The sequence below is a fragment of the Sodiomyces alcalophilus genome (genome assembly GCF_042370955.1).
Source record: "Sodiomyces alcalophilus JCM 7366 unplaced genomic scaffold ACRALscaffold_5, whole genome shotgun sequence".
Lineage (NCBI taxonomy): Eukaryota > Fungi > Ascomycota > Sordariomycetes > Glomerellales > Plectosphaerellaceae > Sodiomyces > Sodiomyces alcalophilus.
The window spans coordinates 1,160,197-1,181,264 of record NW_027263536.1 but is presented as its reverse complement, the minus strand read 5'-3'; the positions used below and the strand labels follow the sequence as shown (position 1 = coordinate 1,181,264).

The window sequence follows — 21,068 nt, the reverse complement described above, 5'->3', positions numbered from 1 at the left end:
GACATCTTGCTGCAGAATCCAAAGGTGCGCCTCAAGGTCAAGCTATCGCCTAACTTTTCACTCGGGTAGTAGACAGGGGAGGTACGATTAGGTGGCCGCCGAATAGATGGAGAATGCCGTGGGAGACGATAGGAAGAGGTCAGAAGCCGGGGGACGAAGTAGTGCTTGGGAAGGTGTCGAATGTTAACAGATTGGCCGTGAAGAGACATGCAATGCAATGCTTTACGCCAGTCAGGATGCCAAGAGGTGATACAGGAACAGAGCTGTGGTCCGAGTACGGAGTGAGAACCCTGGTCGAAGAAAACGCGTCCCGTCGCCTTGAAGAAGCGAACACTAAGACCGAAGAAGAGCGCGGTGTGCACGTCATTAACGCGTCTCACCGAGACCATCATTTCGCGTTTAAACCCGTGCATCCGAAGATCAGCAGTTCAACCTGTTGATAGTACGTACTAAGCTCTCATGTTTCACGTACTAAGCTCTCATGTTTAACGTACTAAGCTCTCATGTTTAACGAACTAAACCCTCATGGCTAACGTACTAAGCTCTCATGGCTAACGTACTAAGCTCTCATGTTTCACGTACTAAGCTCTCATGTTTGAACAATAAAATTAATATAAATCAGCAACTTAAATAGCCTCTAAGGTTTTAAGTTTTATAAGAAAAAAAAGAATATATAAGGCTTTTAAAGCTTTTAAGGTTTCACCAATGCGGCTCAACAAAGCCCAGCTCAGAATCCCTTTAGAGGTGCTGGCCTCCGACGCAGCCTAGCCCGGCAAAGTTCTGCGACTCCACCGTCGTCCCCCTTCAAAGGGGCGCCGAGCCCCGTCCGATCCACATTTTCTTCTCGAGCCCGAGCGAACGCGCAGTCCTCGACAAGAAGAACGGGATCAGAATCGCCTTTCAGGGAGAACCATTCGCCAACGAGAACGTCGCCGTATCGGACCAAGACGGGAGGCGGGCGCACGAGATTGCCGGATGGCAAGCCAGCTACCCCCTCGCCAAGAGTGGCCCCCAGCAAGGCATCTGATATCTTCCGGCATGATGCAAACACAGGCACCAGGACCCCTACCGTGGTCTTGACGCCGCAGCTCCAAAAGTACTCGGGTGTGGGGGTGGACAAGCCCCGGCTTGGGATCACTCGCGTGGCAGCCATTCTTGAGAGGAGGAGTTCGATCGGCGAAGCAGCGGAGAACTTTGTACCCGGTTCTTCGCGCGGAGTGGCTTTTGCGGATCCTCGCGAAATGGAACAGGAGTTTGAATGGGATCGCGTGGTTGAACCGGAAGGGAGGAACCGTGACCGAAGCGAAGGCGATTCCGAAGATGTCAGAGACGGGACCCACAATCTCAAGGATATGATTGAGAGCATGAGCCCGATAAAGAAACCCGTGAGGGGGCGCAAGAGTCTCCACGTGGGCAGCGCAATGGGGCTTTTAGGCAAGCGGCCAGCTGAGCTCGATGACGACGATGATGATGATGATACGGAGGAAATGGACGGTGTGAAGAGGTTGAAGGGTCACCAAGGCAGCCCGGTTAAGAACGTGAGACTTCAGCAGCCGCCAAGCATGGAGGAAACGACGGGTCGGCGGGTCACACGGCCGTCTCGACAGCAGGGCGAGGATTCCGAGGGACGAAGGGGGACACCCAACTACACTGCATCGCCAGAGAAAAACGGCGGCGCCGTGGGTTCTTCACAAGGTCGATATCATCATGTCAGGCACGGCGAAAACGAGCCTTCACCGTACGCATTGGATCTCCATCGCAGTGGGAGGGACAGCAGCAGGCATTTTCTTCACGGCGGCCAACCCGACGAGCGGATCCACCTCCAAGATTTCCTCGACAGGACATCGATTCGCTTCATGGAGCTTACGACAACGAAGCGGCGGCACACCCAGGCGCCGGACGCCCTGAAGGAGGGCATCCCCGAAGGCGAGGACCGGTTCCCGCTGGAGCGGTGCGTGGTTGCCGGGGCATGCACGGTGCCGATGCTGGAGCTCTACCAACATTCCTGCCGCGAGCTGAAGAAGTACATCTCGGAGGGTCGGCGAATCGTGCGCGAGATTGAGGCGGAGACGTACGAGGACAATCCGCCGCTCTTCCGGGAGTACATGTCGGCGACGGCCGAGTTGAAGGGGGTGCTGGACAACCAGTTCAAGAACGGCAAGACGCACGCGCGGCTGGAGAGCAAGGCGATGTGGTACGACTGGCGCATGGCGCTCCAGGAGGGGATCAGGGAGGGCCTCCAGAAGATCGCCGAGGGCATGGGCGCCGACGCGCAGCTCTTCAGGCAGCAAGAGAAGCTCCTGTCGTCTACGGTGCCGGGACTTGTGTCCCGGTTTGAGGAGCTGGACGAGGAGCGGCAGGACCTCGAGGCGGTGGCGCAGGAGCTGGCGGATTGCGACCCGGGCGAGCTCGAGTCGGTGCGTTGGCAGCTGCGGCGGTTCGACGAGGATATGGAGGAGAAGAGACGGCAGGTTGCGGAACTACGTCGACAGCTGCAGGAGTCGGAGGAACAGGTCGAGCAGCTGAATGCCCGGAAGCAGGAGTGCCTTGAGGACATTCAAGAGTCGGAGAAGATCCGCGAGGAGTGCCGGGGATGGTCGACGAGCGAGATTGCGGCCTTGCAAGGTGCGGAAGAGCCCCCCCCCCCCCCAAAAAAAAAAAAAAAAAAAAAAAGGCGCTCCAAGACGGGACGTGAGAGCTGACCCAGTGCTAACATGGTTTCATTTTAACAGAGAGAGTGGACGAGATTGAGAAGCAGTACGGCTGGGCCATCAGCGGGATTTCTGGAACGACCATCTCCATGACATACAAGCGGGATATTGAGCTCGCATTCGACGTCAGTTCGTTCCAGCCAAACCAGGCGAACTCGCCGATTGATTTGCGGTACGTCCCGTCGAATCGCGACGCGGAGCCGGAGCCGGAGCCTTTAACGCCCGAGTCGGAGTTTTTCTTATCGTGCATCCGAGGTCACGTGCGCGGACTCCCGCAGAGCCGCACTACAATCTCCGAGCTGCTCCGCATGGTCCGGACTTGGTGGGACTTGGCGGTCTCCACCCGCAACCACATCCGGAGGATCAACACCACGTTCCCGACGACGGTGGCCCGGACATCCGACTCGTCCATGGCCATTTGTTCCTCGCTTCTCCTGGTTCCCATCCAGACGAAAGTGGAGGTTTCTCTTGGTGTTCAGGCAGAGAGTCGGCCCGACGGTGTGGAGTTTTCCATCCATCCCCAGGCGAGAGTGGTGTACGGGGAGACGTTCAATGCCGGGAAGATGTCCGAGTTTCTTTCGACGCATTTGGGAGAGAGGGTCATGCCGGTTGGCGAGGGCGCCCTCTCGTGGGGCGACGTGCTTGTTGATTTTCATGAGAAGCTCCTTGCGCGGGGGAGGAAATAGGGGATATGCAATGGGAGGCTGGATGTCGTGGCAGGGTCGGAGTTTAGGGCTTGATACCTCTTTGCTTGCCATGGCTTGGGATAACTAAGGGTCTGGAGTATTAATTACTGGTACTATTTTGGGTTGGCTGGTTCTGAGCGTCATCCGCTTCTTTTATTTTAGAGCTATTGTTGCATATTTCTGTTATAAGATGGAAAGTCTTGACAGCACCTCATGCTGGGAATAGGTTATGAAGGGCCTTCTATGCTTCTCACTATGTCCTCTATGCGACTGACCAGCGATGGCTATAATCATCATATCAGATCATGCCACGGTTTAAAGGAGACTTCCCCTTCGGGTATTTACCATGGGATATTCTACACTCTATACATTGCTATCACCATTCCAATGTCGACCGAAGATGTCGACCTCTACTGTGCAGGCTAACCGTACGTCGTGATATGGAAACCACTTGCCTAACAGTACCTTTACCATCGCCATAAGCAACGAGCAGTTCATGGAGACCAAGACGCCATGCCACTACCACGTAAACATAATATTATATCTAAGTAAACTCTCTTTACCTTCGGCGCATCATATTCACGTGAAGTTATCTAGGCAGGACACGGACCAAGAGGGCGAGGCAAGAATATCATATGAAGGAAGGTGGCAGCAGCTCCACAAACGTAGAAAGGGCAGTCACAAGCTTCAAAGTATGCAACTGCACCTGCCCTAGAAACTGGCCTCATCCACAACTGACTCTATCCTCAACTGACTCCATCCACAACTGACTCCATGCCCAACTTTATTACCAACAAGGCAAGAACGGAATCTGGTGATCCAGTTCAACCGCCAGGCAACCCCCCAACAAAACAGTGGCAAGGCCAACCTCTCCTGACTCTTCTTCTTCTCCTTCTTCATCCACTCTATTCACACTTTTACTGTCCATCGATCATCACGATATTCCAGAAAAAGTCCCTCAATAGAGATCTCTCCATCCCCTTTCCATCCTTTCCATCCTTTCCATCCATTCCATCATCATTGATCAACCTTCACGATGCTTGGCATCAAGATTACTAGCAACGAGCTCCTTGCGCTCGCCCTCTTCGCCGCCGTCATGGTGTCCCTGTGCGCGTACGAATACTACCAGCAAGTCGTGCAGTCCCTCGCCATGGAGGCTTGCTACCTCTCGTCAAGCACAATCCGGACCATCTATTGCGTCGGAAAAGTAGCAGCTGACGAACTCGGCGCCTTGGACAGCGTTGCCCAGACGGTCCTCTACCTCGCCTACGCCGCCTTGGTGGTGGTCACGGTGCCCCGTCTCGGCCGGTCCGAATGGCTGCTCCCGGGGCTGTTCATGCTGCTACTGCTCCATTCAGGCGGCATCATTGTCCGTCTCGTCGTCGAAATCATCGAGGACCAAATTAAGGAAGCCACCGGCCTGGACTTTGTCAATCCAGGTTACGAGTTGATATATGACTACCAACGAGGCTCGTAAGTGCTTTGCTCTTTTCCTCTCCCCTCGAGTGGCCTGGCCTGCTCCCATTGCCTCGAGTTTGTTTGCTCTGTTTCTAATCATTCTTCTGATAAACAGGTTCTGGATCACGGTCTGGCTGTTGAACCTGATAGAATGGTGCCCTAGATGCATCGTTCTTCCCCATATCAGCGCCCTTGTTTGGGACTACGCATGCCCAGGCAGCCGATGGATCCTCTGGGACCACATTCCCATCGCAAGGATGCTGACTCTCTGCTGCCGCTTGGTCTTCGATATCTCATGGCGCAAGTCGGCTCTCGGTCTGGAACTTCTTCGAAACAAGGGCATCAATTTGCCAGGCACGTACCCCGAAGGGCCCATCTCTGACCAGGTGACCGGGTCTGAACCCGTCGCCGTCGTCGCCGTAGAGGAGGTCAAGAGCCCGGTACCGGATCAGGAAGTTAGCTCTGGTGATTCAAACCAAGTTGACGATACCCCCGGACCAAAGCCCGCAGGAGAGTGTGACCTCGAGCGGCTGCTCAAGGTGGCCGTACAGGACATTGCCAACCTCCAGGCTGAAGTTGTCACACTGAAAAAAGACCATGATGCGCTGAAAGACGACCACGACACCCTGAGCAATAACCACGACACTCTGAGAAAAGCTCACGACAGGCTGAGAAAAGACCATGGCAGGCTGAGAAAAGACCATGACATGCTCAGAGAAGACCACGACACGCTGAGAAAAGAACACGACACGCCCAAAGTAGCCTACGATCTACTCATGGCTGACAGAGGAGTCTTCCGGCAAAGCGTGCCAGTGGAACCGCCCCTGAAGAAGGGGCTTAGCAAGACAGAATACCTGCGACGACGGTTCGCCATGCAGCCAACGACCACCGTACTTACCACTGGTTCGAGTGAGCGCCCAAGGCCTCCAACCCCGCCAGAGGAAGTGGAACCTCTCCCTCTCCCTACCAAGCGCCCGTCCACGAACATCACTGTTTCCCCTACCGTATCTGCCGGCACCAAACCCCCTCATCGAGAGACACAGCCGGAAAGGGAAGTGGAGTGCCCCGTCACTCCCGAGTCCCCCACGGTGGAAGAATCTACCGCACAGCCCCCCCAAGCTGTAGCTCCTGTTCTCTGCAGCGAGCCAACTGAGCATCACAATGCCGACACGTCGATCGTCGTTCCCACGGAGAGCCTGGGAGGTCAGGGCCAGGAGGACGCCCTAGACGTCCTTGAGTCTACCGAGACTTCTGTCCATGCTGCTGAGTCGGAGATGCGCTCAGAGTCCTCGCCGATGGCCCACAATGTCCAGACAGTTGACGAAATAGAGGTCACCACTCTTCCAGAGGTCGCCACTCTTCCAGAGGTCACCACTCTTCAGGAGGTCACCACTCTTCCAGAGGCCACCACTCTTCCAGAGGCCACCACTCTTCCAGAGGCCACCACTCTTCCAGAGGAGGTCGTCACTCTTCAGGAGGAAGAAGAGGCCGAGGAGGCCACAACTCCCCAGGAGGAAGAAGAAGCCGAGGAGGCCACCACTCTTCCGGAGGTCACCACTCTTCAGGAGGTCGCCACTCTTCAGGAGGTCACCACTCTTCAGGAGCAAGAAGAGGCAGAGGAGGCCACCACTCTTCCGGAGGTCACCACTCTTCAGGAGGTCGCCACTCTTCAGGAGGTCGCCACTCTTCAGGAGGTCACCACTCCTCGAGAGGAAGAAGAGGCAGAGGAGGCCATGACTCTTCCAGAGGAGGTCGCCACTCCCCAGGAGGAAGAAGAAGCAGAGGAGGCCACCGCTCTTCCGGAGGTCACCACTCTTCCAGAGGTCACCACTCCTCAAGAGGAAGAAGAGGCAGAGGAGGCCACCACTCTTCCGGAGGTCACCACTCTTCAGGAGGTCACCACTCTTCAGGAGGTCACCACTCTTCAGGAGGTCACCACTCCTCGAGAGGAAGAAGAGGCAGAGGAGGCCATCACTCTTCCAGATGAGAATGTTGCCCCCCAGCAGGCAGACGCGACTCAACCTCTCAACTCGGACAGCTCAGTTGACATCGCCAGTCCCCCGATGGAGAAAGCGGTTGTGCCAGCTTTCCAACCAGCTGCCGCTCCGGTCATCCAAGCGCTGCCCCAGCCTGGACCTCGCGCAGCCCAGGTTCAGGATATCCCAATGATTCTCGAGGAGCCCAAGTTTCTCCCGGTGCTCCCAACCAGTCCGCCCGACTCCTCTGATGACATGGAAATTTACGAGGCAACGCCTCCCAGTTCACCTCGTATCGACAAGTCCGCCACCATCGCCAACGACAACGAATTGGACATGCAGGATGTCCCCACGCCTGGCCCGTCGACTCAGGATCACATTCAGGATCACCCTCTCCCTGATGAGATGGAGGTGAATGTGCCCGAGCAGGTTGAGCTTCCCCCCGTTATTACAAAGGAAACCACCGTCATTGACGAAGAGATGGGAGATGACCCCCTTCACGCGCCAGCCAATCCCCCAAGCCCCCCTTCTCAGCCTTGCCCGGCAAATGAGCCACTCTCTCCGGATGAGCCACTCTGCCCGGTTGTGGTGGTTACTGCGTTTCTCAAGATCCGCTGCCATCGCGAAGCGGCAGAGCTATTTGACAGGCGGCCCACGGGTTCCCGACTCCGTCGCCGAAGGTATGAGGATGCGCTACGCGCTGTGAAGGCCCAGCACTCAAAGGAGGCCGAGCTCTCAAAGGAGGCCGAGCTCTCAAAGGAGGCCGAGCTCTCAAAGGAAGCCGAGCTCTCAAAGGAAAGCGTTCGTCCGGTTCCCACGCCGGTGACTGAAGTTGCTTCCGCAAAGAACGACATTGCTCCCCCAGCCACTCCCGCTCCTACTTCTGCCAATCCGAATAACACCTCGGCTCCAAAGGACGCGGCACCGGTTCCGAAAGATGCGGTTCCGGCTCCAAAGCTCACCACCCGCCCTCCCCCGCGGCTCCCCCCGACTCCGCCTCTCCCCCGTCTTCCTCCTCTTCCCTCTACCCCCAAGACCGCCGCTCCTTCGGATCACCAGGACCCCAACACGGATCGCCAGCAGCCGCCCAACCCGACTCTGCCATTGCAGACACCAAAGGGCCAGGCAACGGGATCAGGACCCGTCGACTCGCCATCGACTGCGGGACCTTCTCCTGCTGGATCCAAGAAGAAGATAATCAGACGGCCAAAAGCCAGCCCCATGTTCGTCTCTCGCGCTGAGCTTCAGAAGCGACAGTGCAAGCTCGGTTCTGTCCGAGTCGAAGAACTGAGACGGGAAGATTCTCTTTCTCCGAAGCCAAAGCCCTCTCCGATCAGGGAACCCTCCCTTCAACCGGCAACGCCCGCGCCCAAACGTGCGGCTGAACAGACGACAGCAGCCTCGTCTTCACACATGGACGGCTCGCCGAGTCAATGCCTCCCACCCTTGCCATCTCTGCCACCGCCGCCTCCACCCATCCCCCTTGAACCGGCAACGCCCACGCCCAAGCGTGCGGCCGAACAGACAGAAGAGGCCTCGTTTTCGCCCATGGAAGGCTCGGCGAGTGATCTGTTTCCACCCTTGTCACCCTTGTCGCCGTCTCTATTTCTCTTTGACCACACAACACCCAAGCGCACGGCTGGACAGACAGAAGAGGCCTCGTTTTCGCCCATGGACGGCTCGGCGAGTGATATCTTTCCACCCTTGTCACCCTTGCCGCCGTCTCTATTCCTCTTTGACCACACAACGCCCAAGCGTGCAGCCGAACAGACAGCAGAGGACTCGTTTTCGCCCATGGACGGCTCGCCGAGTCAATTCCTCCCACCCTTGCCACCCTTCTCGCCGTCTCAGTTTACTTACGCTGAACCGTTAACGCCCATATCCGAGGATGCGGCTGAACATGAACAGGCAGAAGAACCTTTGCCGGTTCCCATGGGAGACTCGCCGAGTCAATTTGTTTCACTCTCTTCGCCCACTATAGCCAGGGTTCTCGCACTGGCAATGCCCACGCCCGAGCGTGTGGCTGAACAGGCAACAGAATCCTCGCCGTTTCCCATGGGAGGCTCGCCGAGTCAATTCCTTCCACTCTCTCCACCCGCTCTACCCAATCCCCTTGAACCGGAAACGCCCGCTCCGGAATGTGCGGCTGGACAGACAGCAGAACCGTCGCCGTTTCCCATGGGAGACTCGCCGAGTCAATTCATTCCACTCTCTTCACCCTCTATCACCAAGCTGCTCGCACTGACACCCACACCCGAGAGTGCGGCTGAACAGGCGGCAGAATCCTCGTCGTTTCCCAGGGGAGGCTCGCCGAGTCAATTTCTTCCGCCCTCTGGCTCTCCACCCCTTCCATCGCCTTCATCTTCCGGTGACGGATCCGCATCCTCATCCGCACCCGTATCCTCATCCGCGTCCGCATCCTCACCCGCATCCTCGTCCGCGTCCGCATCCTCTCAGCCCAGCCAGACGCAACCTGATCCACAGCCTGATCCACAGACTGATCCACCGGCGACATCGCCTGGCGCGGCGGCGTCTGTTTTCGAGTTCAAGGCTACTCGCCCGATAGCCAAGCTACGTGGCACCCGAGCCACAGCCGCGCAACGTGAACAGGCCAAGAAGGAGATGGAAGCTACTGAGCGAGCTCAGAAGAAACTGTACGAGGAGGCCCAGCGGAAGCTGCTGGCCAAGGAAAAGGCCGCGCAAAAGTCGCCCAAGGAAAGCAGCAGCCGCAGCCAGGAAAAACGAACCAAGGACAAGGTGTCCGAGGAAGAAGACACCATCATGGATGACGACGAGGTTGCGAGAGGCGTTCGTGATCTCACTCGCACGCTCTTTTATAAAGTGGTTCCTGGCGAGTATTCGGACACGACCCGGGCAAGGGCCGTGGATCGAGCCACGCACGTGTGGCGGCGATTTGCGCTGGAGTGGGACATCATGTCCAACCCTACCCGGAAACAGTTCGACACCGCAGCCATAAGTTGGATGGACGACATGATGGACGAGCTCTGCCAAGCCGGTATCTTCCACGAGGAGGATTGCACGTCGTTGCTTGAGAGGTGGCGGAAAGCGGCTGGCCTCCGAGCCGGGGTGACGGTGACCACAGGCCCGGCCCGGGCGTAAATGGTTCGGCCATCCCTTGATCCGCCATTTGCTTCCATGGGCGCGCACTGCTGGAGTATATTTAACAAAATCGGCATCATTACCTGTCAGTACGATTCTTACCGCCATGGCACGAAAACTCGGGGGAGATATCGTGTTTTCTTCTCTGTCTCTTTCTGTCTCTCCCCTGCCACGGGGCGAGGATATTATCATTATCGACTCTTCACCTTGGTCCACCCGCTCGTACCAGTACCAGACCTAGGGCGCGGTCCCCTCTCGGACGACGCGTGGACGTTGTCTGTTTTGCTCGTTTTGCTCTTCTCTTCTTGGCTTGACGTCTGTTCAGCGCCCTTGACACTCCCGCCTGAGGCGGCATAATCACCACCAGCCCATTCATCCTCCTCCAGCACCTCCCACTCGGGAATGGCGACTTCGCTCATGAGTTTCCGCTTCAGCCTGTCCACGAATTTCACGGGGTTGGGCAGCTTGAAGGACCGGGCGAACTCGACACCATCGGAACCGCAGAGGAATGTGTGGGCAGCGCCATGCGAGTAGCGACCCACCAGCGACGCAGCTTGGGCAGTCTCATCCTGATAGTCGACGCCTTCCGGATTCCCCATGGCCGTTGGAGGTGCATACAGTCTTGCTGCCTGGGCACCGTGGATTTGCTGGCCGATGAGCAGATTGTACAGATTGCGGCCAATACGGCAGACGTCGTCGAACGATGTCCTGTCACCCACAGAGACCCCCTGGGTATTGCATAGCCACGCGACGTCATAGGCGAGGAGTGTCACGCCTTCGAGGAACAACGAATACACCGCCGGATCCTCTTTAGCCAGCACGGGCAGGGCCTTGTCGACATACAACGGGCGGGGTCTCGGCACAGGCAGATGCTGAGCGAGGTCATAGTCTGCACCGAACCCAGGGATTGCCGCACTGCCGGGAAACGGGACTTTACCGTGCTGATAGGACGACGCAAGCGTGAAGATGGTGGGCCGCGGATAGTCGCAATGTGGCAAGGTCAGCTCGGCCGGAAGCCGCAACGAAAGATAGTGCGAAGCCAAGGCGAGGATATGAGCCACGTTGGCCAGAGAGGTCGAGAGCTGTTCGGGGGATGCAGCTACCAACCATTATGTCAGTTCCACGGACTCCAGAGCCATCTCTCTCACAGACCGAGCTAACACTTGAACAGGAAAATCCGATTTACAACGTACCGTGCATCGACTCGAGATCGACAATGTCAACTCCCCCAATTTTGTATTGATACCGTGCGGACGACGAAGAGCCCGTCCTGACACGACGCAGTCCGAAAAGCCTGGCGGCCTCCAGACACAAAAAAGCGCGCGTCTTGGCCATGGCGTCGGTCGTCCGATTCCACCTGAACTTGGCGACTTGGATCGACCTCTCTGCTTCATCCAGCTGCCTCGCTCTCCTCGCCGCAAGACCAGTCGTTGCAGAGGCCAAATCGCTTCTTCGACGAGCGATAGCCGCCTTGCGGTCATCAATCTCCTTCCGGGCCGCGGCGATCTCATCTCGCAGCTTGTCGGCCTGGTCAATGATGCGCTTGGTCCTGTCTTCGGCGGCACACCTCTCCGAGGTGGCATCTCGCATGGCGATGGACCTGTCGCTGTTCTGAACCTCGGCCAGCTGCTTCTGAAGATTCTCCTTCTCGAGAAGCAGCATCGCGTGCTTTAGCCGTCCATCGTAACAGTGGTTTCTCGCATCCACCGGGCAGAGGAAGGGTAACCGGACTGTATCGTACGGACGTTCGCAAATATCGCAGTTCATCGTGGCGGGATGATGGACGTTGGACAAGAGCTTGACTCGGTTGTGTGAGATGGAGCTGGGATTTATAGTGAGATGCTGCGGGTGATATCCGGGTCCGATGTTCGACTCTTGGATTTTAGGGGTAAGTCTTGATCTCCCGATATTCTCGTCGACACGGGAAGATTCTGACAGAGACCAGAGAAAGAAGGAAAAAAAAAATCGAGTCACTTGGGGGAGGGATGGAAGGGAAGGCTGTTTCTGGGTTTGGTCAGATGGTCGTCGCAAAGTCACACGGTACATCATCTACTGTACCTTATCTGCGTCACAGGCACCAGTGCAAGGGTTGGGGAATGTACTACGGACAGTGTAAATACATCAGAAGCCAAAAGCCCAAAAGCCAATATCAGGCAGGGCGTTTATTATTATGTAATCAAGGAGAGAAAGGATAGATCCAAAGATTATCCAAAGATTACCTAAGCCTGTCTTGACGACAAAGTGCTTCGTAGAGTAATTCGTATGAAGTAGATTTCAAGATGAATTACTCGCGAAGGCGTAAAGAATTCAGATCTGATTGCAGATTCCCACCTATGGTATATTGGTCGCTACTGAGTACGCCCTTAAACCCCTAACAAACGCCCTTGCCATGCAAACCCAAGTCCTAGTCTCTGATAACCGTTGTCCCTTTTGATACCGGCCATCCATCCATTTCCATTTCCCTTGGTAACCCTGGTGCGATACCGGCTCGTAGCCTTCGTTTTGTTTCTCACGTTGCATCTGCGTCGTCCCCGTGCAAAGAAACAGAAAGCAACACAAAGTGTACTACTATGTTACATGAGAAATGACCAAACAGGTCATTCTGCACTGGTTGTTGATTTCGTTTCGACCCTTTCACGGCTTTCCAAGGAAGCCTTCCACCAGCGTGGGAGCTATGCGTCTCCTCTTAGGTAACCCTCCCTCCTTTTCCGTCGTGGTGGACTCGCGCTTCGTGGCCGTGGCCGTGCCTGCTGCGTTCTCGGCTGCGTTTCCGAGGGTCTCCGGTGGTGCCGTGACAGGCATACCCGTCACCTTGCCAGAATTGGTCGCCGCGATACTCGGTACGCTGCCGATGATGAGTGGCGGGTTGGTCGTAACGCCGGGCTGGGCAGCTGAAGACGGCGTCACCGCCGATGAGGCCGAGTTGGACCGGGCGGGCGACGACGGCCGAGCGTTGGCGAACCCTGCAGGCAGCGGAGACGTTGGCGCGGCGAAGGGGCCGGAAGAATTCCGGTGCGCATGTGACGGCCCATTTCGGAAGGGGGACGGAGGTGCAAACAGAGAGGTGGGTGTAGGGATGGGCGTGTTTTGGTTGGACGACACTGTTCCGGGATTCTTGGCCGTCGGCACGTCCCCTTGGTAGACCTGGCCCAAGTCACCCGGCGAAAACGACAAGGTCGAGCAGAATCCATCCGAAGACGTGATCAAAAGCGTCAAGCCATCCTTGGACCTTTTGTTTTGGCAGGTTACATATGTTAGCCTTCTTACGAAACTGGGATGGAGGCTGCATTAGGAGGGAGAACCTGCGGAATCGCGACTTACCAAGCGAGGTCAGTGAACGTAGCGCAGTGAAGATTGCTGACGATGCAGATGGGCGTGTGCTGCTGCGTGTCGTAGAGAAAGACCGAGTCTTGGGTGCCTACAGCGTAGACCATCCGGTACGGCAGAGAAAAGGCGGGCTTGGGTCCGGGTGTGGACGACGTTGCCGTTTCGGTTGACTGTCTGACCGAGGCCGAGGATGTAGCCGCTTCGGGCGTCGCAGCGGGGGCGGCAGGGGCTGCGGGCGGTGGAGGAGGCTCCATGACGGAAGGTGCCGGGGATGCCTTCGACACGGGGTCCGGCAGAGAGGGAATGGGTTCCTCTGCCGAGGAGGTGTCGATGGTGATGTGCTTGGTAGCCGGTGGTGACGACGTCCTGAGCTGGTAAAATATGGGAGAACACTTCACTACCACCGAGGCCTTCTTGTGCCCGGGGAGATGTGCGATGGGGCCCCTGTTGATGCCGCCCCGGCTGTAGATGTATACCGTGTTCGTCACCTCATATGTCGTCTTTGCGTCCGCTTGCGGGAGCTGGCTCTGGTACTGCCCTGCGGGCGTCAGGAGGAGACTACCGTCCGGCGTGAAGGTCAGCCGCCGGAAGAAGGACGTCAGCGTCTCGTTCGCGTAGAGGTTGGCGTTTCTAGCGCCGTAGCCCATCGCTGACGAGTGTGGCTTGGGAGACGGCTCCATCGGCATCACAGCCGGAAGGGGCATGGACGGAGCCGGAGAAGGCGATCGCCTAGCCGAGGAGAATGACGACCTTCTGCTGTGGCTGATGACACTGGGCGGGTTCATCGGCAAAGCAACCGATGTGGGTGTTCCCGGCGTAGATGGAACAGGGGATCCGACTGCTTGCTCCGGCACGAGGTGGGACCGGAAACTTGCGTCTGGAGGAGCCGGGCTGCTCGATGAAATTCGCCGCACCGGCAGCTCGCTCCTGTTGTGGCTGGCGACTTTGGATGGTTTATCGTCATGATTGCTGCTGAGAGAATACTGCCCGTCCTTTGTCTTGAGGGAGTAGACGTGAACGGACCGGTCGGAGGACTGCGTTGCGATGAACTCGTTCAGAGGATCCCATGCCACGCCCTGGACGTAGTGGCTATGTTCGGCAATTTGTCGAACAAGCACGCCTAAGTTTATGTCAGCCAAGACGCAATTGACTGAGGCAAACAAAAAGAAATGACCCTCATCCTCCCTCTATTGTTCTTTGTTTGACACTCACCGGTAACTGCGTTGTAGATTCGAGCAATGTTGTCCATGCTGCCGATTATAAAGAAGGTACTGTCGGGCGACCAGGCCAGATCGTAGATTTCAGAGCCACTTGATCGACACATATGCTTGGCCCGCCAAGTTTCTTTGTCTTCCAACCCCTCCGATCCAAACGAGGGGCCTGTTTGGTGTTCGGCGGGAACCCAGAGGATGACGTTGCCATCATCGCCGGCGGATGCAACAACTTCGCCTGAAGAAGTCTCAGAATGACGAATCGCCGATGTCGAGGAGGGTTAAGAAATCGGAAGCATTTGACGCACCTCTGGGAGCCCATCTAACGACGTTGACGGCTTGGGTGTGTTTGGACAGAGTGGATAGGTATTCAACCTTGCGGTCTTCGCCATGACCGTCAACTTTCCAGAGCTGCGTAGCGAGATGCCCGTCAGCTTGTCGTCACGAAGCAGCTCCACGTACATCGCCGTCGAAACGGCCATGGAATGTGCTCGACCCGAGACACCAGGTTGAAGCATAGACGTACCCTCACGTTATTGTCACCTCCAGCGGTGGCTAGTCTACCCTTGCCCTGGGGCTCAAAGTGGGCAGAATAGATGGGGGCATTTTGATCGTGCCAATTGATGATGAGGGGTGTGCTCTTCATCGCGTCGATAGTCGATTGGAGGGATCGTGAGAAATGAGCATGTCAATGGGTATCCCTGAAGCGAACGCGACGGTTCCAAGGCGATGGGAAGTGCCTGGTCGGAGTGTAAGAGACGGGCAGTAGCCCATGAAGGGGTGTACGATAGGAACAGTAGGAAGTTTCCGTTCCGAAAGCCGGCTCGAATGTTGGTGTTGGGATCGTCAGATGGACGCGAGGGCGCGTGTCGCCTGCTGACAAAGGTGTTGTATTCGTACTGATACGTCGGAAGCTCCAAGAGGACCGAGAGGTATGGTCGAGACGGAGGTGGTCACAACTGTTGATTCTTGACGACGGTGTAGTTGATCGGTTCTATCTGGTCGGCGTTGGGAAGCAGGAGACCAGTGGGTAGGAAGCAAAGAAAGGAAGAAAGGAAGAAAGGAGGGGAGATTGGTACGACGGAATCAATTGACCTTGGGACGGACGGTATCACGCGGAATACAGCAAGTGCGGTACTCCGTACGGAACGGAGTATGTACAGGCTCCGTACGAGTACCTGTGATTACCCCATTGGGGCATATGCCCGATAGACTTCTATAGTGTAGACTCGCTAGCATGAGTATGCCTTGCTAAATACGTATCTATGCTTATCGTGAGATCAAGACACTCTTTATAGGCATTTACATCACAGTGTATGAAGTAAAGAGAATCCTCCCCTTTAGCCGAGCATCGTGCTATGAAGTCATCGAGATAGCCTAACACCGATTGGCCTTAGTCATTCAACGGCGACGACAAATCCTTCATGACCGACAAGTTCGGCTTATACCTAACCCCCCTATCATCTTCCATTTCTCATTTTCCGCCTTCTCCTCCGGCAATATCATACATGAGGGAGCCTCCGCTGAACCACTCCTACCAGACAAATAAGAATAAATAAGCCACCCACCGCGTCCGGTGGTGCATCTTCACCCATGGAGGCCGGGATTGCTCTCGCCATAGTGACTGTTTGCTCCATCCCGGCCATCAGCGGATTCGTCTCCCAGCTTCGGTCACCTTCTGTCAAGGATAACTTTTACGAGGATAAGGATGGGAAGAGTACTCCCGAGGCCGTCGCCGCATTCTCCAACAGGTGGCCGAAGATCCTGGCCGTCCTCCTTGCCGCCGTCGGCTCAGCCTCTTCGTTAGCCATCGCCATCTTGTCTACCGTTGACCAGGCCGCCCCTGACCGCCAGGATGTATTTCTTTCAGACTGGCTCCTTTGTGCTTCGTGGGTAAGTTCCCATCTCGTCTCGAGATACGCGTCTGGCTCATGCCTCTTTGGGACCTTCTCCCACTACCACGGAGCCCGCCAATCCAGGCTAACGTGCCGCATACGTTAGATTCTGCTTGTCGTCCAAGCGGCTTGTATCGCTGCCACGCACGACTCGGTCCACGCCTACAATGTTGGGCTGTGGGCCTGGGTCAGCAGCTTGGTATTAGGCTTGGTCTTGCTCATCCAAGAAACCGCCGTCCTGGCCCGTCTTCCTTCCAATGAACCCCTGCCCCTTTCCCTGAGGATTGTCACCCTGGTTGCCGTCCTGGGCTTCTCGTTCATGACCGTGTCCCTGGCTCGACGGCCGGACGTCTATGTGGAAAGCACCCTCGTTGATCGCATGTACACTGTGCCGGCATACAGCCGCTTTACCTTCAGCTGGTGCAACCCCTTGATCAAGACGGCCAGAGAGAAGAAAGATCTTGAAGTAGCCGATCTTCCTCGTCTCGGTCATAGGGCTCGGGCCTCGGGTATCTCTGCGCGTTGGAGAATCCAGCAATCCAACTCGGCCCTCTGGCTTCGTGTCATTTGGTTCTTCCGATGGCCCGTCCTAATCCAGTGGTCCCTCGCCCTGTTCCGAAGTTTTGTCTCCTTCGTTCCTTACTGGGTCACCCTCCAGATTCTGAGGGCTCTGGAAAAGAGACCGTCAGGCGCGCCACTTGATATCGAGACGTGGCTTCTGGTCTTCTGGCTTGGCTTTTCCATATTGGCTGATGCTGTACGTTCCCAACGCCCATCCTGGATGCCCATCATTAGACAAATGGAGTATGAATTGTTGACCTCGCGAGTGTAGTGGCTGAGTGCCGTCATGTTCTGGCTTTCGTGGTCGGAATTGCTGGTTCCAGTTCGGAATTTGTTATCTGCCATCATTGTCGAGAAATCGATGCGGCGAAAGAATATCAAGTCGGTCAATACATCCGACGCCGAAACCGGGTCGACGGATGGAGACAAACCCGCGGAAAATGAGGAAGAAGATGAGCCAAACCTCCAATCCCAGCAGGCCATCGTCAACTTGATTGGCGTCGACGCGAAGCGAGTGTCCGATTTTGCCGCCTATCAGCTTTTCTTCCCCAGCAGCGTCGCCAGGTTTACCATTGGCATCTGGTTCCTCGTCTCGCTCTTGGGCTGGATCCCTGTCCTCGCAGGCCTCGCGGCCCTGGCCGTCATCACGCCCCTGAACATCTACTTTACAAAGCTCTACACCTCTGCGCAGGACCGACTGATGAAGCTCAGGGACCAGAAGCTGGCCCTCGTCAACGAGTGTCTTTTGGGCATGCGGCAGATCAAGTTTACGGCCCTGGAATCTCAGTGGGAAGACCGTATCCATGCCATGAGAGAAAAGGAGCTCAATACCATCTGGGACGCTTTCAAGGCCGATGCCGCCCTCTATGGCTCGTGGGTGGGGAGCCCCATCGCCCTCGCCGCCGCCTCTCTGTCGGTCTACGCCATGATCCATGGCAATCTGACCCCGTCCGTGGCCTTTGTGAGCATCAGCGTCTTCTCGTCGCTGGAGCTTGCTCTGTCCATCATTCCAGAACTCACGACCGAGCTCATCGACGCAAAAGTCTCGATTGGCCGAATCGAGGAATTCATGAAGGCGCCAGATATCACCAAAATCACTACAGATGGAGACGACATCTCTTTTGTGGATGCCGACATTGCATGGCCAGCCGACGACGAGACCGACGAAGCCGAGAGGTTCATTCTCCGCAACGTCAACGCAGCGTTCCCCACCGGCGAGCTATCGGTCGTGTCGGGCAAGACGGGATCGGGTAAGAGTCTGCTCTTAGCGGCCATCCTAGGAGAGGCGGATCTTCTAGCAGGCAAGATCTACGTGCCGAACCCGCCCTCGAGAGACGAGCGTTACGACCACAAGGCACACCGGGGCAATTGGATCCTCCCAACCAGCATTGCCTTTGTCGCTCAGATACCCTGGATCGAGAATGCCACGTTGCGAGACAACATTCTCTTCGGCCTCCCCATGGACGAGGATCGCTACGCCGAGACGATTAGAGCCTGCGCTTTGCAAAAGGACTTGGACATGCTGACGGACGGCGATCGAACGGAGCTTGGTGCCAGCGGCGTCAACCTCAGCGGAGGCCAGAAGTGGCGTGTGACACTTGCGCGGGCCGTGTACTCCAGGGCTGGCATCCTTGTGCTCGACGACATCTTCAGCGCCGTCGATGCCCATGTCGGCCGCCACATTTTCGAAACGTGCCTCACTGGACCCTTGTGCGAAGGCAGGACTCGAATCCTGGTTACGCATCACGTCAGTCTCTGTGCTCCGAAGACAAAGTTTATCGTAGAGCTTGGTGATGGCACCGTGCAACGCGCCGTCCAATCCTCCGACATGGAGGGAGACGACACTGTACGCCTGATCGAGGAAGATGTCGAGTCGCCGCGGAAATGGGCGGGTGCGGATGAAGATGATACTGCGGTCAACTCGGAGGCCAACGGCAGCACGCTCCAGAAACTGCCCTCCAGAGCGGCCCGACAATTTGTGGAAGACGAATCGAAAGAGCAGGGCGCCATCAAGAAGCATGTCTACGCAGCATATCTGCGGGATAGTGGTGGCTGGCCTTGGTGGACAATCTCCGCGTTTTTCTTCATAGGCTTCGAGGCCATGACACTCGGTACGTGTGATTCAAGCCAAGCAGGCTTCTTCAGTGCCTTTTTCTAGTTCTTTATTGGGACTAACCCGCGTGTAGGCCGCTCATGGTGGCTAAGGATCTGGACGGGCAGTAGCCAACAAGAGGCAATGGCTGAGAACGCCCCCTATGCCCACGAAGCCGCTTATGCTGCTGGTCTCCAGCACAGCATGCACCATGTCCCATCCGACTCGGTCCATGTAACGGGAGCCCGCAGCGTCGAGTTTTACCTGGGAGTCTATGTGGCCATTTCAGTCGTTGCTGCTATCCTGGGCACTGTTCGGATGCTCTTCCTCTTCGTGATGAGCCTCAAGGCCTCCCGGCGCATCTTCCGCAACATGACCTACACCGTTCTCCGAGCCCCTCTGAGGTGGCTTGACACGGTGCCTGTCGGCAGAATTCTCAACCGGTTCACCGCTGATTTCAACATTATTGATAGCAGAATCGCCGTGGACATTGCCATGACGCTCAATGCTGTCCTCAGTGTCATTGGCATCTGTGTTGCTGCCGTCTTTGTCTCCCCTTTTATCATTCTGCTCGCATTCGCCCTCCTCCTCTCTTGCGTCCGGGTGGCCACCAGCTACTTGGACGCCGCACGGCCGAGCAAACGCCTCGAGAGCACGACCAAATCGCCCATTTTCGACCTGTTTGGTTCGGCACTGGCAGGCGTTTCGACCATCCGAGGCTTCGACAAGGCCAATACATATGTCCAGGCCCTTTACACCAAGACGGACGATTACGGTATCGCGACCTGGTATTTATGGCTCTTCAATCGCTGGATGGGGTGGCGCATGTCCGTTTTGGGGGCCATCTTCTCAGTCGTGGTGGCGATCATGATCCTCGCCTCGTCCGAGATGGATGCCGCACTCGCCGGTTTCACGCTGTCCTTTGCCCTGCAATTCTCCGAGAGCGTCCTTTGGGCCATCCGAAACTACGCGAGCATCGAGTTGGATATGAACGCTGCAGAGCGCGTCGTGGAGTATGCCGAACTGCCGACAGAAGACCAAGGCGGGGCGGATCCGCCGGCAACCTGGCCGTCAGAAGGCAGACTGGAGGTCAACGACCTCGTCGTCGGTTACGCGGACGATTTACCGCCTGTCCTGAAAGGTGTGACGTTCAACGTCGAGAAAAATGAGAGAATCGGCGTCATCGGACGGACAGGCGCTGGGAAATCGTCCATGACGCTTGCCATCTTCCGGTTCCTGGAAGCACGTTCCGGTAGCATCCATATAGACGGCGTTGACATCTCCAAGATTAGGCTTCAGCAGCTCCGTTCTCGCCTCGCCATCATCCCCCAGGATCCCGTTCTTTTCTCGGGCACTGTCCGCTTCAACCTGGACCCGTTTGATGAGCGCACGGATGACGAGCTTTACGAGTCTCTACGGCGCGTCCACCTCCTCGATTCGCAACCCGGTACGTCGGGTGAATCGTCCGCCGCCGGCTCCATCGTCGAGCCTTCGACGCCTGCGACGATGACGCCGGGGAATAGCAACCCGTTCCGCAGCCTATCCTCGCCTGTTGCGGAAGGTGGCCTCAACCTCTCCCAAGGTCAGCGTCAACTCCTCTGTCTGGCGCGGGCCATCATCGCCAGGCCCAAGGTCATGGTGCTGGACGAGGCGACATCGGCGGTTGATATGGCGACGGACGTTCTTATCCAACGCTCGATCCGAGAGGAATTCACGGAATCGACGCTACTGGTGATTGCGCACCGCCTCAGCACCATCGCCGACTTTGATCGCATCCTTGTGCTGAGCGAGGGACAGGTGGCGGAGTTTGGGACGCCGAAGGAACTGTGGGAGATGGGCGAGGATGGCGTATTCCGCGGCATGTGTGAAGAGAGTGGCGAGAAGGAAAAGCTGAAGGAGATTATTTTTGGTTCCGATGGTAAATAGATTGTCTTTCTTGTCTTGTATTATTCTCTCTTTTCCCGCCCCTTTGTTTGACAACAGTTCAGCATCAAGACTGCATCATATCGTTTTCTTGGCTTGGGTCAGTGG

The 21,068-nt window shown here is 56.5% G+C and overlaps 6 protein-coding genes across 6 annotated transcripts in view; 2 read left to right on the top strand and 4 right to left on the bottom strand.

Moving 5' to 3' along the window:
• ACRALDRAFT_1077212 (uncharacterized protein) overlaps nucleotides 1-3,629 on the top strand; it is a gene marked incomplete at its 5' end in the record, with an annotated part of 6,873 nt that extends 3,244 nt beyond the window's left edge. Inside the window, 2 exons of the mRNA XM_071018613.1 lie at nucleotides 1,763-2,625; nucleotides 2,733-3,629. Of these exons, the coding sequence (XP_070874128.1) occupies nucleotides 1,763-2,625; nucleotides 2,733-3,397 (1,528 nt within the window). The 3' untranslated portion in view covers nucleotides 3,398-3,629. The remainder of the gene's footprint in view (nucleotides 1-1,762; nucleotides 2,626-2,732) is intronic.
• A 555-nt stretch (nucleotides 3,630-4,184) lies between these two features.
• Nucleotides 4,185-4,407, bottom strand: ACRALDRAFT_211740 (uncharacterized protein; the record flags this gene model as incomplete). The annotated part of the gene is made up of 3 exons (XM_071023767.1): nucleotides 4,185-4,208; nucleotides 4,238-4,291; nucleotides 4,336-4,407. 3 exons carry the CDS (start codon nucleotides 4,405-4,407, stop codon nucleotides 4,185-4,187), a joined length of 150 nt encoding a protein of 49 aa, XP_070874127.1.
• Nucleotides 4,185-5,625, bottom strand: ACRALDRAFT_1094442 (uncharacterized protein). The gene is made up of 3 exons (XM_071019723.1): nucleotides 4,336-5,625; nucleotides 4,238-4,291; nucleotides 4,185-4,208 (listed from the first exon to the last, which is right to left on the bottom strand). The coding sequence occupies exon 1, from the start codon at nucleotides 5,022-5,024 to the stop codon at nucleotides 4,752-4,754; it is 273 nt and encodes a 90-aa protein (XP_070874126.1). The 5' UTR covers nucleotides 5,025-5,625; the 3' UTR covers nucleotides 4,185-4,208; nucleotides 4,238-4,291; nucleotides 4,336-4,751.
• Nucleotides 5,626-9,778: 4,153 nt separating this feature from the next.
• On the bottom strand, nucleotides 9,779-11,857 carry ACRALDRAFT_1082646 (uncharacterized protein). Its single transcript, XM_071019338.1, has 2 exons — nucleotides 11,145-11,857; nucleotides 9,779-11,050 (listed from the first exon to the last, which is right to left on the bottom strand). The coding sequence occupies exons 1-2, from the start codon at nucleotides 11,716-11,718 to the stop codon at nucleotides 10,143-10,145; spliced, it is 1,482 nt and encodes a 493-aa protein (XP_070874125.1). The 5' UTR covers nucleotides 11,719-11,857; the 3' UTR covers nucleotides 9,779-10,142.
• A 369-nt stretch (nucleotides 11,858-12,226) lies between these two features.
• Nucleotides 12,227-15,528, bottom strand: ACRALDRAFT_1064815 (uncharacterized protein). Its single transcript, XM_071017049.1, has 5 exons — nucleotides 15,016-15,528; nucleotides 14,798-14,900; nucleotides 14,491-14,727; nucleotides 13,273-14,398; nucleotides 12,227-13,180 (listed from the first exon to the last, which is right to left on the bottom strand). The coding sequence occupies exons 1-5, from the start codon at nucleotides 15,133-15,135 to the stop codon at nucleotides 12,586-12,588; spliced, it is 2,181 nt and encodes a 726-aa protein (XP_070874124.1). The 5' UTR covers nucleotides 15,136-15,528; the 3' UTR covers nucleotides 12,227-12,585.
• Nucleotides 15,529-16,082: 554 nt separating this feature from the next.
• On the top strand, nucleotides 16,083-20,963 carry ACRALDRAFT_2106706 (uncharacterized protein; the record flags this gene model as incomplete). Its single annotated transcript, XM_071023307.1, has 4 exons — nucleotides 16,083-16,382; nucleotides 16,491-17,141; nucleotides 17,217-19,056; nucleotides 19,132-20,963. 4 exons carry the CDS (start codon nucleotides 16,083-16,085, stop codon nucleotides 20,961-20,963), a joined length of 4,623 nt encoding a protein of 1,540 aa, XP_070874123.1.
• Between the last annotated feature and the right edge of the window lie 105 nt (nucleotides 20,964-21,068).